Source organism: Misgurnus anguillicaudatus, chromosome 20, assembly GCF_027580225.2.
Source record: "Misgurnus anguillicaudatus chromosome 20, ASM2758022v2, whole genome shotgun sequence".
NCBI lineage: Eukaryota > Metazoa > Chordata > Actinopteri > Cypriniformes > Cobitidae > Misgurnus > Misgurnus anguillicaudatus.
In genome coordinates, this window is record NC_073356.2 from 22,385,662 (window position 1) to 22,401,315 (window position 15,654).

Sequence of the window (15,654 nt, forward strand, 5' to 3'; positions counted from 1 at the left end):
CTAAAATACTTTAACAAAACATTTATTTAATTGCAAAAATTAATGGGTGAGGGAGTTTTGCAGTGTCTTGGACTGGTCCAGCCTGCCTAAACTAGAAAGTCCTGGTCATTTTTAACCTGCTAATACATTGGCCATTGGCATAATACTATAGAGGCCTATATATGTGTGTAAGCTATGTTCTACAAATACAGTATTCGCTATATCTATTTTGCTCTATAAATGTATTATGCACCACTGAATAATAATACAATGTTAACTCTAGTATGCACCATATATCTGAAGTAACTACATTCCGAAAAAAAAACATACTTTACTACTAAGAAATAGTATGCATTATTACGTGTATTATACAGTATATTAATGTACATATAAATTTGAGTTTATCGTGCAAATCCAACTTGGCCACTAGAGGGAGACAAATTCAAAGCCCAATCAACCAAAAGGCTTAGTTCGTATATAGGATAACATATTGTACCATATTTGAAAAAAGTTTTTAAAAAATCGTTATTTGAAAATGTGTGAAAATGCAAAGAGATTTCATGAGTCTTTAACAATGTATTTTTAACAATGTATATTTACCAGACTGTATAATTATAACTAAGTACCATAAAGAGATAGGTCAACATACTTGAATAACAAGACACACTATGAGACATTAATTAAAGGTGAATAGGAAGGATACAATATCATCATTAATAATTGTTATAATAATGATAATAATGATGATTTGACTATTCTTTGTGTTATTAAAGTCTAGACTGTCTGATTCATTCTGACCCTACAGCAATTAACATATTTTTCATTCAGGCAGCGAGCTGGACATCTGTGCGGCGCCGAAGGACCTCAAGGCCTCGGCCCAATCACTCTTCCTCGGAATCGTTTCCTATTCAACACTCCAGTACTGCGGCTACCGGCGGTTAAAAGAAGCCGTGATCGTATGGAGAGCTGTGAAAGACAGCTGTCACACTCCGGTTTATTTTTGGATTAAGTGCAAACACGGGAGCAGTGAGAGTAGCGCCGCGTTTAGCGCGCTTTCCACCTCATTCACTGATCATCCCCGATCATCGCGAAACGGGCTTTTTTTCCTGAAATGGAGGCCAGGAGGGAAGAGAACCCCGGCGGCAGGCCCCAGGATTCTCGACCATAAGGGTTAAAGCTAACACTATTAGCCGAGGCTGCCTGCAGTTGGTCAAATACATTTCCACTGTTTTTTATACGCGCGACGCCGTGGATCTCCGTTACATCAATTTGTGCTTCGGAGCGCGCTCACTTTTCTGTTAGTTAAAAACACACTTTTTGTTTTGGAAATCGTCCATCAACCATTTCGACCCTGGAAACTTTGGGAAAGTTGTTTTTTCCCCGTTCATGCATACTTGAACGTATTGGATTTCACTGACCCTTTCCACAGGTTTTTAAAACGCAGTGTTTGACTTCCTCTTTGTGTGCACGTTTCGGTTTTCTCGTATTGTTTACGCGAGTCCGACAGTCATTCGCCTATTGTTTTTGTTTTGGCGCAACGTAAGGACTACCCACAAAGCGTCCCGATGGAGGAAAATGACAACATGGAGTATTTTTACCAGCAAGTTTTGCAGAAGGACGTGACCCGACGGCTGCAGGTCGGCCCGGATCTCATAGACTACCTGAGCGACCCGCAGAGATCCTGGGATGTGGATCAGGACAAACCCCGCCTGGATAAAACCATTGACGAGCTGACGGGATGGGTGAACTCCAGCAATTACAAGGTACTTCGCGTGTGTGACCCGATTTTGGGGATGTTTTAATATAACGTAAACCTGTCACACTGTCACCTAAGGTGTATTTTAATCTACCCCATAGTCAGTAACTGTTAATAAAGATGCCAGCGTTGTTTTGAAGTGACACAGTCAAGTAAAGCCAAACCTTTTACTTTATTTAGTCATATATCCACAGACTGGTAAAATCATTTTATTGCTATTTATCATTGTAATTCAGTAACTGCATCATACAAGCGGTGGCTTGTGCGTTTTTTGATGTAGTTTTCTGTCAAACTGACAAGTCTATACAACACCATACGAAGAGTAATATTGCTTATGAGACGCCTTTAAGCAATATTAAGTGTTGTTCATGTAAAAATTGTCAAACATTACATTGATGCCAACGTGCATAAATGACAGCTTGGTTTGTATCTTGGAGATGTGGGGGGTGCTGTGCGGATGGGGGAGGGTCGCGTGCCTTATTGTTCTGGAGCACTGGGACTGTAAAAGACACATGTCACAGTCTAATGTACAGTGCAATGCATATGTTAACTTTATTTGCCTGTGATTGTATTTGGATATTATAATAATTGTCTTTTTGTGTTTGGTGGAGCTTGACAGTCATGTTTAAAAGGCATTGAGAGGTTTTGCTGGCTCATACTGCTGCTTTTATTCATGCCCTGATCTTATTTGGTCAAGTGTTCAGTTCTGCTTCCCTTTTTGGCATGAACAGTTTTGCATGAATCCACACATCTATAAAGAAGCATCTATGATGTGCTGTTAGTGCTCTCTGTCTGCGTTTTACCTTCATCTGATAATTGAGGTCTCCAGGGATTTATGTTAATGGATGGTTATGACATCAGACTCATTGAGGTTGGATTTACGAATGATGGAGCTGATTCATAAATTGGAGACACAGCTGTTGAATTCTGTTACAAATATGTGTGGTTTGATAAATGCAGGGTCTCAAATGTTTTTGTTAGAGCTGTTAGACCGATTTCTTTCTTTTTCAAAAATATCCCTGCTTAATATTAGATTTTATGTAGCGTATGAAAAGCTTAACGCAAAACCCTCTTAAGTGCGTCTGACGTGTTTTCTTAAAAAAGCTATTTTATCAGGCTCTTGTGTTCAGAAAATTTACTTTGAAGGTGCAGTGTGTAAATTTTAGCGGCATCTAGTGGTGAGATTGCGAATTGCAACCAACGACTCAGCCCACTGCTCACCCCTCGCTTTTGAAACGCATAGAGAAGCTACAGTAGCCACCGCCAGACAAACATGTCATCTTCGGAGACAGATTCATAAAAAAAGTTTGTCCGTTAAGGTCTTCTGTAGAAACATGGCGGCACAAAATGGCGACTTCCATGTTAGGGGACCCTCGGTATGTAGATAAAAATGTCTCATTCGAAGGTAATAAAAACATATGGGTTCATTATGAAAGGTCTTTATACACCCCTGATAATATAGTTTTGTATATTATTTTGCACTTCTGTCAAGAGATCCTTCTAAAAATTACACACTGCACCTTTAATGGACATGAAAAGGTTATTAGTCAGTAATTGAAATGCTTTATTTTATCTTTTGCTGCAAAACCTTCTAAGTACATGCCAAAATCTCCACTTCTGAAAAAGTCTCCAGTCACTCCTTTCTTAAAGGGTTAGTTCACCCAAAAATGAATATAATGTCATTAAAGATTCACCCTATGTCGTTCCAAACTCGTAAGACCTCAGTTCATCTTCGAAACACAGTTTAAGATGTTTTATATTATTATTATATTATTATTATGTTTATATTTAGTCCGAGAGCTTGTTGACCCTTCATTGAAAATCTACGTACGGTATACTGTCCATGTCCAGAAAGGTAATAAAAACATCATCAAAGTAGTCCATGTGACATCAGTGGGTTAGATAGAATGTGTTGAAGCATCAAAAATATAAAAAATTACAACTTTATTCAGCATTGTCTTCTCTTCCGTGTCTGTTGTAAGGCGCATGCGTGAGACTAAAGTCACGTGACTCAGACATGTTTACGAATTTTTTTTTAAAGTTACAGATTGCGTCTCCCTCAGACTGTATATAAAGCCTGGGCGCACAAAAAAAAAACCAAAAACAAAGAAACAGCTGGGGCGCACCAGATAACACGGCAGCCGCGTCGTACATCATCCGCGCCACGGCAGTCACGTGACTAGTCTCGCGCGTGCGCTTCACAACAGAACACAACAGTCGTGATTTTTGTTATTTTGGACCAAAATATATTTTTGATGCTTCAACACATTCTATCTAACCCACTGATGTCACGTGGACTACTTTGATGATGTTTTTATTACCTTTCTGGACATGGACAGTATAGCGTATGTAGATTTTCAATGAAGGGTCAACAAGCTCTCGGACTAAATATAAAACATCTTAAACTGTGTTTCGAAGATGAACGGAGGTCTATTAATGACATTATAAAGGTTTAAAGGTAAAAGGCTCAAAAATTGTGTCATTTTTCTTATACATTTGGTAAACCCCCTTCAACTGGGTAAAAACAACTCTTGCACCTTGATGTATGTGTGCCGCCGTTCATCCAATTCTTCTTCCGCGCACTTGGTGTTTAATTGACGTGGCGTTTAACGAATTCTGCCAACAAACCGGTATTTCTGAATGGCCTCAGGCCGGGATTATTCTGTCAATATCATGATCTCATTTTTGACAGGTGGCGTTTAGCGGCTTTTGCATGTGAACTCTTCATACAAGTCATCAAGTCTCCCAACTGTAAGACCCAGTTTGCAGTGAGTGTTTCATCGAGGGGAAATGCTCTAAAGTGCTGACAGAGCACAATGGGTCTGACGAAATGATCTGTAAAGAAGGAATAGCTTTCATTGGCCAACAGAATGTTTTTGTATAAACCACAAAGCTGGAAAGCAGTGCTTACTGGTGGAATATCTCAAATAAGACATTTGGAAAAGCCCCCATTGCTGTGTTTGAAGATGAACATTCACCCTCTGGTTAATACAGTGACTTCATGTAATGTGCATTTATTGTGGTGTTTAGATGCACGCCATATCCCCTGCACACTACATGCTTTGCCTAAAATAGGTCATAAATGGAGCTTCTGGGATGAAGTGAATATTTGATTGTTTCCCTGGAATGTGAACTTCCATTCTGCGCTGCCAAGAGAAATACACAGCAGCAATCCAGATATACTTCAACTCACAATAACGTTTCATTCAGATCTCCATAGTACACAAAACTACCTTTAACATTGCATAAATATACTGTATCCTAATGCATCTTCTGCTGTCTTGCATTTAGCCTGTGTGAAAGGAAGAGTGAACTGTGAGTTTAAGCTGATTTATCTCTTTTTTCCTTTGGTGTCAGGTTGCATTGCTTGGGATCGATATCGTCATCGCATTCGTGGATCGGATGTCTGAACGCTTTAGAGGGTACATTGGCACAGGTAAGATGGTGCACATGTGCGAGTTAAAGGCACAATAGCATAGCAACTCAAGGCAACTCGAGTATTAAATGCATTTCCTTTGCACACAAGAGGAAAGGGGAGGGGACTACCAGCATGACTTGTAATGACATAATCCACAGGCTCGGTTTTTGTCTCTCAGCTGTTTTGGCTCCCGCCTCCTCCTGTTACCAGGGAAATGGGTTATTATGATCGTAACAGATCACCCCTTACTCATACACGTCATACCTCATTGAGCAAGCAAAGCACAAAGAAAGGAATGAGGTGGCCTCATACAAAGGCTGTATTTAAAAAAAAGTAAAGGTGAAATTCTGGTGTGTTTTTGAGCTGTAAGCGTCACCAAACAAGATTGCAAATTTTTGCATTTTTAAGCAGATATCCAAAACTTTCCTCCGTCTTTTGTGAATAGTTACAGTCCAAACCATACGCCATTGGTCGAGCCATTGCTCAGTTAATCTACAAATGGTTTATTTAAAATTTTCTACCTTTTAAGCTGTTATAAGTGAAAATATTTTGCTACTAAAACCTTTTTAATCTCCCTTATCTTTTCTTTTTCATAGTGGTGCCTGCATTATTGGACCGTCTCGGTGACGCAAAGGATCAGGTTCGAGAACAGGCACAAGTCCTCATTCTGAAGCTGATGGAACAAGCAGCAACGCCCATGGTGAGCAACTACACCCTATAAATGAGCTAACCATGCAGTCTAAAATGATCACACATATACACACTATGGCACCCATTCATGCAAGTAGCGTATACTCTGAAACTTCTATCTTTAGATATGTGTGCTGGATAAACAAAACAACTTCAGATCATCAATCTTTATCATTGCTGCCAATGATTCATTATTTCCCACAAAGCTCATTCTCTTTTTCTCTCCCGCTTTTGCGGTAATGCATACAAAATGAGTCAATTACAGTCTTTGTTATGCCTCCCCCTCTTTTCTCTATTTGTAGTATGTTTGGGAGAGGTTGTTTGCTGGCTTCAAACATAAGAACTTCAGAAGCAGAGAGGGACTTTGCTTGTGCTTGATTGCTACACTCAATGCGTGAGTACTTTTTCATACAATCCCCAGCATTTTCACTTTGTAAACAAACCCACGTTTGTTTTGGTAGTATTGCCCAACAGAGGGCGCTAAACATCAAAAGCACAGCTTTTTATCAAATCCTCTTTATTCCTTTATCTGTTACATTACATAGTTGGAATTGAGCATCTTTGTATACATTCAGTCTGAATTTAGTATTTTTGTGTGTGTATATATATAGAAATATACAAAATAGTGAGAACATTCACCTGTGTTTATTCATTCAATACAAACTTAACTCTATCTCTGTATAATACACACAAACACACACAGTGTTACCAAACTTGGCACACTAAATGTAATCCTCTTACCTGTTTGTATCAGTACCAGGAAGCACAGATTAACACACATTCACACTTTAGTGCTGCATACTCCCACACAAACAAACAAACTTTCTCAGTAATTTGACAAAAAAGCCATCATTCACATATAATCATCTCAGTATGCACCTGGCCTTATAAAACACTACACAATTATTATAATAAAGTGTTATGTACTATATTGTTTCCTTTTGTTATTATTGAAACATATGACATGGGTGTTGTTTGGTTTTTCATTACATCACTATGAGAGTATTTGTTAGCACAAACAACCAGACAAGATGATCTTTATATGTTACGATTCAGCATGTCGAAGTTTTTTTTTTTTTTGCATGTAACTTTTTATCTATCACAACAAACTATGCATCATTGGAAAGGTCTAAGCCTCTAGAATACATATTTCAACAGTGTTTTATAAAATAGATGTTGTAGGGATAGTAATTGATTCATTTATGAAAAGTGTGTGCCTCAAAACATTTATATCCTGCTAAATGTCACTGTCCAGCCAGCGTGATGCCTACGTTTACTTTAGTGTTTTGGTGAATTCTTATCCAATCATGACAAACGATATATTGTTTGAAAGCTATAAGAGTGTAGTTTTCATTTGTCATCATCATTTTGGGAAAAAGTTGAAATAGTGCGAGTTGTTTTCTAAAATGCTACTGCTCCACGGTGGGCCCACTTTGTTTTTATATATTTGTAACACTAATACCCTATCTTAAACTTAATAATCTTGACAAACTATATATCACTGGAAAGCTCTGGGGGTGTAGTTTTCATATTTCATCACCATTTTGGGAAAATTATGACTTCCTGAGAGTCAGTTTCTAAAATGTCACATGGCCACAAGTGGACCCAATTTGTTTTTACAAATGTTTAGCACTAATACCCTGTTCTAAACCTAAACAATCTTCACAAACTATATATCGTTGGAAAGCTCAAAGAGAGTAGGTTACATATTTCATCATCATTTTGGGAGAATTATGACGTAGTGAGGGTCAGTTTCGAAAAGGCCACAGGCTCACAATTTGTTTTTACATATTTATGACACTTAAATCCTACTCTAAACTTAAAAAATTATGACAAACTATATATCACTGGAAAGCTTTTAGAATGTAGTTGTCATATTTCAATGTCATCTGATGATAGAAATAATGTAGTGATCCCAATAGGAATGCAAGTTAGTTTTAAATATTCATAACGCTATATCCTATTATAAATCTTCAAAATGTTGACAAACTATTTACCAATAGAAAGCTCTAAGAATGTAGTTTTCATATTTTGAAACCTTTTTGCATTAATAATAATGCAGTGACAGGAATTTATTAATTTGTGACAAGAGTATGCAGCAAACCGTTGACACCTAGTGGTCGTTGTTGGTAAAACGACTAAAAGTGTGACAAAATTAATGTTATTGCATTAAAATATATTAAAATACTTAGATTTAATATTTTCACCTGTGAAAAACCTTAAATTGCATTCTTTAAAACAAGACCAAGATTAGGCTTCTAGACCAAAAACTGCCAGAGTTTTATTAATTTGAAGGTGTACATCACAGTTTCATCCCCCCACTCAAAAGGGATTTGTGCCAGTCAAGGGGTTTTATTTTTGCATTTAAATGTCGATCTTGTTTACTGTAAGCTGACTCACACCGAGTAATTCTTTGTTTTTCTCTCTTTTTTTTTAGTTATGGTGCACAGCCGTTGACGTTGAGTAAATTCGTTACACAACTCTGTACACTAACAGGAGACCAAAACCCCCAGGTAGGAAATTGTATTTGTCTGTGTATGCAAGTAATGCTTGGAATTTGTGTTGGTAAAAAGTAAGATGCTCTCTTTGTTTATGTCTCTCTGTTGCTTACATTGTTTGTGAGTGTGAGGAAGCAGAGACGGGCAATAAATAAGAGATACTAAATCTATCAATAGGAAATGTAAAAAAGGAGATCAAATAAAAAAACAATCCGCAATTTGCAACACGTTTTTTTTTTGCGCAGTCTAGAGGAATTTTTTAAAATCACAAAACAGATTTTAAGATAGGTAAGAGCTATGGCTGAAAAATAGCCGTCTGAAGATGTTCCCGATATGGCTGCCCAGTAGACTGACTTGCCATAAATGGGATTTTTGAAAGGAGGCTGTTAGTGCTAATGCTATGTTTTCAGTTCAAGCTGCTGTATTGTTATGGAATTAAAAACAATCCCATCTTTATTTCAGGACAATATGCTAGTTTTTCTGCTTATGTGCATGTATGAGGTTTGTTTAGAGTACAATGTGTGGTTGTATTTATGGGTAAAGGGTATGTTGTGTACCCTACAGGTGCGGGAGGCAGCTATATCGTCCCTGGTGGAAGTGTATCGGCATGTGGGGGAAAGAGTGAGAGCAGACCTCAGCAAAAAAGATTTACCATCTGCACGGTTAGTATCTTACTGATTAATATTGTACTATGCCGACATCATGGTAGTTATATTAGTTCTGTCTACTGTCAATCTACGTCGGCTTTATCTGCAGATAATACTTTACTCCTAAAATGCATCTACAGTTCACCATTACTGTACTATAATAGAGCTACACGTCTTTAAGCATCCAACAAGTCTTAATTTTACCACTTTGCTTTGTATTATTTTAAAATTGAATATTTTGGTGTTGGCATACTGACTCCCGATGCACTATAAAATACATCTAACATTCTCTGTGTAAAATAAAGCAATGTTTTCTATACTGACTGAAAGTGTTAGTTCACTTAAAAAATAATTTTTATTTATTCAAGATGTACCTTGTTTCTTGAGTAGAACAGGAAAAGGTTTTTACCTAAATCTGTAGTCATCGGTCTTTCATTAACTGGAACTTTTCTGGTGCCAGGTCTTTAAAGGAAAACACCACCGTTTTTCAATATCCTTTTATGTTCTTGCCTCATATTAGACGAATGAATACATACCTATCCTTATTCAATGTGTGCACTTAATCTTTGTACAGAGCGTTGTGGATGTGTAAGCATTTAGCCGAGCCCCATTCATTCCTTAGGATCCAAACACGGATGAATATAGAAGCTACCAAACACTTCCATGTTTTTCCTATTTAAAGACTGTCACATGAGTAGTTACATGAGTAAGTATGGTGGCACTGTTTGGATCCTATGGAATGAATGGGGCTAGGCCAAATGCCAACACATTCACAACGCTCCCCACAAAGATTAAGTGCACGCATTGAAAAAAGGTATTTATGTATTAATTTGTCTACGTTGAGGTTAGAACATAGTAAAATATTGAAAAAGGTGACTTAATAAGACACTGATGTCTTATTAAAGGTGCTCTAAGCAAATTTGCACGTTTTAGGCTATAAAACATTTTTTGTTTCATACAGTTAACATCTCCTCGCTAACTGCTAGCTGCCTGTCCCCTAGACACACTGTAAAAATTGCGGTCTCTGTAGACAGCCCAGGCTCCGCAAACTGCAACTTAAGCATAGTGGTCAAACCTGCAACCAGGAAACATAACAAATGTGTTCCAGCCAATAAACAACAAGAAGGGAGGGGGGGGTTGGGCGCATTAATAACTTGTTCAGAAAGCATGCAAGGGAGGGGGCATGAGTTAGCTACGCTCTGTTTTGTTTCACAATACGTCAAACGTCAACAAGAAGTGATGTCGCACAGATTCGCTTAGAGCGCCTTTAAAAGTACAATTTGTAAGATATTTGCAGTAAAATATCCAAAAACCACTAGTCCGGTGTTATATATTTTGTCCAGCTGATTACTAACAATATCTATAATGTTTTCAACTACTTGTAAATTATGAGAAAATTGCTTCCCTACACAGTTACACGGGGCAGTGCAGTCGCCTGTAAATGACGTTAATATCCACGTTACCCTTTGTTACCGCCTTTACTGACGTAAAAACCACATGACAACAGTGTCGTGGACAAATGCAGAAGTAATAGCGTCTGTCGTGGTACGACTACACTCTACTCACTTTACTTTGGCTCGGTTTGCCATTGCACTGCAGTTTAGTACCGCTTCAGAGAAGTTGCGCTGCCTCCAATTGCCGTGACAACGAACGCATAACACCAAAGCAATGGAGCATATTGATGGAATGGCATTTTTGATTCTGGGCATTAATGGGAATTTGGGAATTCGTAGATGACGACATCACTTTATTTGCTCGACGGTGCACAAGGCTAAGCTAATCTTGCATTAGCAATGACAGTGACGATTCTCCCTGAACAATCAGTGATCTGCAGTGTTTATTTCATGTTAAGTGTCTGTATGGCTCGCTTAGAACCTTAAAGGTCTCGTTCTTCCTGTGTTTTTGAAGCTTTGATTGTGTTTACAGTGCGCAATATAACATGTTCACCTTTCACGTGTAAAAAACTCAGTATATTTCATAGGGATGCACCGATATGGAAATGTTGGCCGATAACCGATATATAAAGGCAGATAAATATTCATATTATTTTCACAATGAAAAACTCCCAGACCGCGGACATCTTGTCTTTGCTCTAGACGCATACTCTTCTTAACACGTGTCGTCTTCGTGCTATGTCACAGAAAGCACCAATCAAAACTCCACATGGCCAGCAATGAGCAAGTGAAGTGGTTCAACAAACCAAAATAATCCATCATTTATCAGCTTTCATTTATCGGCCTAATTTTGCTATCAGACCGATAACCGATAATATTAAAAATAAGCAGTTATCGGCCGATAACGATATGTCAGCCGATATATCGTGCATCCCTAATATTTCACACAACTTCCTTATCGCTATACAGCTGTCTTAAAAATGAGCTGATGTCTTTCTTGTTCTATGAAGTCCCTCCTTCAGAAATACGTAACGAGTTCTGATTGTGTAGCTTCTTTAGTGTGTTGTGATTCGACAGCAGCTTAGCTTAGCCAGAGCAGTTTGAGCTGACTCAGGGGCCAGTCACACCAAAAGCGCTTTAAACGCTTGCAAACGCAAGGCGCGACGCACTGCCTTTTTTATAAAAAAAGAGCAGTGCGACGTGGCTTTTCATATTGCTAAGCAACCACCGAGTCAGCTGTCTTGTCAATCAAATATTGAAGCGTGAGCGCTCTTTTGCTGTTAACTGTCATATTAGCAGAAATTTTAAAAAGAGGGCGCTTGCTCTGACCTTGTTTGAGGATGAGAGGTGCACATACACGCAGGAGAGAGTGAGCGAGTGGAGTCCGGTTCTTCAAAGCAACTGTAAACATCCCTCACCACAACGTAAGTCCCGCCTCTCCCCTCATTCGATTGGACAATGGAAAGACTCGAATGACGTCGGGCGCTTTTCCGCCCTCAGCGCTCCTTCAAAAACGCCTGCGCGGCAGGCGGCAAAAAACCGCAAGGCGCTCGGCGCGCATAAACAGCGCGCAAACGCTCCATGCCCATAGAATATCATTCAAAAAAGACGCCTGCAACTGCCCTAAACGTTTTTGGTGTGACTGGCCCCTCAGGGTGCATTCCTGTGGGCGGAGTTTAGTTAAACACTCTTGCTTTGACGTCATTTAACCGGGAAGTAGAGGGCTGTAATCCAAACCAAACGTTCGCTGTAGGCGTTGAAAGTGGAATTTTGGTAAAGAAAATATATCGCCTGGCAGTAAACTTTGAGCTTTATCATTTTGCCGTTATTATTTATGCTATTACAGCAACATTACACACTAACTAAAGTTTGAAAAATGGGATCAGGAAGAACGTGACCTTTTACTGAGGTGGTACTAAAAAAGTACCAGTTAATAGGTACACAGTGGAAACCCTCCAAAAATGAGCCGTACCAAGCTGTACTATGCAGTGGAAGAGCACTATTACAATATACAGATTTCACTTGGCGAATGGAGTAATAAAAAAACAATGGCATTTTCTCATTATCTAAGATTACCCTTTATGTGGTGCCTTTAGATTAAGCGCTGTGTCAAATGCACCCTCCTTGCCACATTACTGTCGCATACTCCGAATGATGGCCTTATGATATAAATTAATGTAAATAACATTGTTTTTTGCACAGATTGATCTGCTTTTTACCTTTAAAAGAACTGTTATTTGTGGACTTACGTTATAAATCACGAGAACCGTGATTTCAGCTTAAAATCTTCTTTACTGTTTGACTGACAAAACAATATTACTTACAACCTGGGTGACCTGAGGGTGAATAAATTCACAGCAGTTTTCATTTTTAGTGAACGAAGCTTAAAGTCATTTTTTTAAACATTTGCAAATTTTTGCCTTGAGGGGTAAAACTTTGAATGAAGGTAAAGTGGTAGGTGCAGCGTTAGACGTTTGTGTTATGTATGTATGAAGTGTATTCCTGTTACTGTACTTCTGTTTACAGTATTGCGGTTTTGAACTTCAAAGAAATTAGTTACTCTGTCTGGTAGTTGGATACACAGCAAAAACTTAAACAACACCGTGAGGTCTCCAGTTACAGAAGGGTGAAAAAGCATAAATCCTGTCTACACTTAATATTTTATATAGGATTCCTTGTAATCCTATGAAATATTGCAGGCATCAGTGCGTTATGTTGATCTGTGATAAAATGAGAATCGAATGACTGTCTAATGCTCCCGCATTCCTCTCTGTCTGATGTAAGATGCTTCAGGCAATTGGACAGACTCCATTGGCCACATCTTGAACGTTTCAGGAACACTTTTAAATGCAAGACGCTTAAGTTTTTTATGTGTACATTTATATTTACATTTATGCATTGTGACAGCTGCTTTCCAAAGCAACAAGTGAATTCAGTTATAAGTGTGTGCCTTGCCTGGGAATCAAACTTTTGGCATTGCTATTGTTATGATCTATCTACCAGACGAGCTGCAGAATTACATGTTATACATTAATGTAATTTGGAGAAATGTTTTTCTTCTATCTACAGTTTTACGCTCCCAGATTTTAAGGTCTGATCTGAGATATATACACACAAAGTGACTCATGTTTCACATAGTCCAGATGTTTTGATAAAGACTTAACTGTATGGTGTCTGGAAGGAGCCACACGTTTTATATTTTCAGCCTGGTTTCCATAGTAAAGATACGATGTGTCAGATTGTCTGGTGTGTGACTTTATGACTGACTGACACAGCTATTTCAGACAATACCTCATGTCAGCAACTTGAATGAGGATATTGTTAAGAAATAATGCATTTTGTGCATTTTTTTCCCGTGGAATGTTTGGCACAGGGATGTTTTTGGTTTATCTGACCATAATTGGAGATATTTCTTAGGTGTTGAATCACAAGATGCATTTTCCATTCAAAAACTTGGTAGAATAAGATGCATGGGTCTCACTCACATGCCAGCATGATAAATAAAGATTTTTTTGTCTTAAGCATGATAAATATAAAGATTTTTTTGTCTAAAGCATAGCACACTGTCAGAAAGTTAGAATATAAATCAAGACAATGTTGTCTGATACTGATTGATCAGTCAACACGTTTAACACTCGTTTGTCTGTTTTTGTGTCATTTTGAGAGGGCCAGTACTGTTTGTCTCTAAGCCGTTGCAGTCTGGTTGCATCACATAACATTGAAATGATCTGATATCCGCAACCAGGGGGCTGGGGGAGCAGACAGGGTCCTGAAAAACCCTCAAAGCAACTGTATATAAAAAAATGTAATGCAGTGCCAGCTTTACACTCATGAAAGCGAGATAGTGGGTACAAGACAGGACATGCATATTGTTGACATGGACATGGTTTGAAAGGACGTGGCTGCAAGCGGGGGGCCATGTCAGTCAAAACAAGAAGACCAAGGGGGCAATCTGAACCGACTGAACCAAGCCAAGATGTCTAAGGGGGGTTTGTCAGCGAGGGAAGGGTGCCCGAGTGTGTCCATGCCTGGAGGGGGAGGGGTTGGGAGCCCTGTCTCTGAGCTTTTGAGCTTTAGCCCCTCCCCCTGGTGTGTGTTCCAGACAGGAGGTTATGTAAAGGGGAGCTGAATCCTAGCGCTGCCTTTTTCTAGCGCACGCATACACGCGCCGTTGACAGTTTCGTCGTTTTTTGCCACACGCAGCTGGCACGCAGCAATCGGGAAGAAGTCAGCTTTCCTCGTACACGGATCAAGGGCAGTATGTCTGAGCAGGTGGGTGGGACCCCGCACGCTGTCCCTGTCGCATGTCTCTTTTCATTCTCAGCTGTTTATTCTTTTTCTATTTCTCAGTGCCTCCATTTTGGAAAGAGAGCAGAAATTGCTTGTGATAATAGGGATTGATGTTTTGTGTGTGGAGCATGCACACATGCACCTGACATGTGCTCTTGGATGTGCATCATCTACATGCGTATTGCATGTGGGAAACGTAAACGTGATTTCAGGTTAGCGTTTCATGATTGTCCATTTCAAGAAACCCGGATGAGCACCTTTCTTGAAATTTTATTGTGCAATTCAAGCATTATTTTTCAGCTTTGCTATACATTGGGTCTTTGAGGGACAGTAATTGAACTGCAGTGTCCTCTTAATTGTCCGTTGTACTGAAAATAGTCACGCTGTGTTCGGCTGACAAATCAAGAGTAGTAATTATTGCTAAGACTTCTGTGTAAGTGCAAACTGTGCAAGCTGTGTGGCGTTGGTGGGCTGTGATTTAAATATTGTGTATGTCTGTCAATTGTTGCTCGCTGTTTAACTTTGTTAAACTGTGATATTGGTTTATTAGTTTTGTACCGTAATACTAAAGTACTTTAATACATAACTCATTTTCACCCTATGTCTCAAGTTTGCTTAAATACATATTTGGATTGAACATTCATAAGTATTAGGAAACAAATGAATCAAAGGCATTGTTTTTATGCTTGTAAAGTGTTGTTTGATAAGTAATTTACCCTCAAAAACCTTTTTAAGATTAACTAGGTTGTGAACGTGATATGCAAGAAGCATCACTTTGATGGATTGGTCAAAACTTCATTTCATGACATACGATGATGTTGCGTTCTTTGTGATGTTCCTCATTGGACCATCACGCTGGAAAAAATTATTTTCAAGAAAAAAATTCTTAGTATTTTTGTCTTGTTTTCAGTAAAAATATCTAAAAAATTCTTAAATTAAGATGCTTTTTCTTGAGCAAAACGACCCAAGAAAATAAGTCTAG

The 15,654-nt window shown here is 38.7% G+C and overlaps 1 protein-coding gene across 46 annotated transcripts in view; it reads left to right on the forward strand.

Annotated features, from left to right (window-relative positions):
* Positions 1-822: 822 nt before the first annotated feature.
* Positions 823-15,654, forward strand: part of clasp2 (cytoplasmic linker associated protein 2) — a 58,522-nt gene continuing 43,690 nt past the window's right edge. For 41 of the 46 annotated variants that reach the window (XM_055218859.2, XM_055218860.2, XM_055218851.2 and 38 more), the window contains exons 1-6: positions 824-1,742; positions 5,093-5,171; positions 5,750-5,853; positions 6,146-6,237; positions 8,281-8,356; positions 8,906-9,003. In XM_055218859.2, coding sequence (XP_055074834.2) covers positions 1,545-1,742; positions 5,093-5,171; positions 5,750-5,853; positions 6,146-6,237; positions 8,281-8,356; positions 8,906-9,003 — 647 coding nt within the window. In that variant the 5' untranslated portion in view covers positions 824-1,544. Of the gene's footprint in view, positions 1,743-5,092; positions 5,172-5,749; positions 5,854-6,145; positions 6,238-8,280; positions 8,357-8,905; positions 9,004-15,654 lie in introns of all 46 variants that reach the window. The other 5 variants (XM_055218848.2, XM_055218849.2, XM_055218855.2 and 2 more) reach the window with 1 other exon arrangement.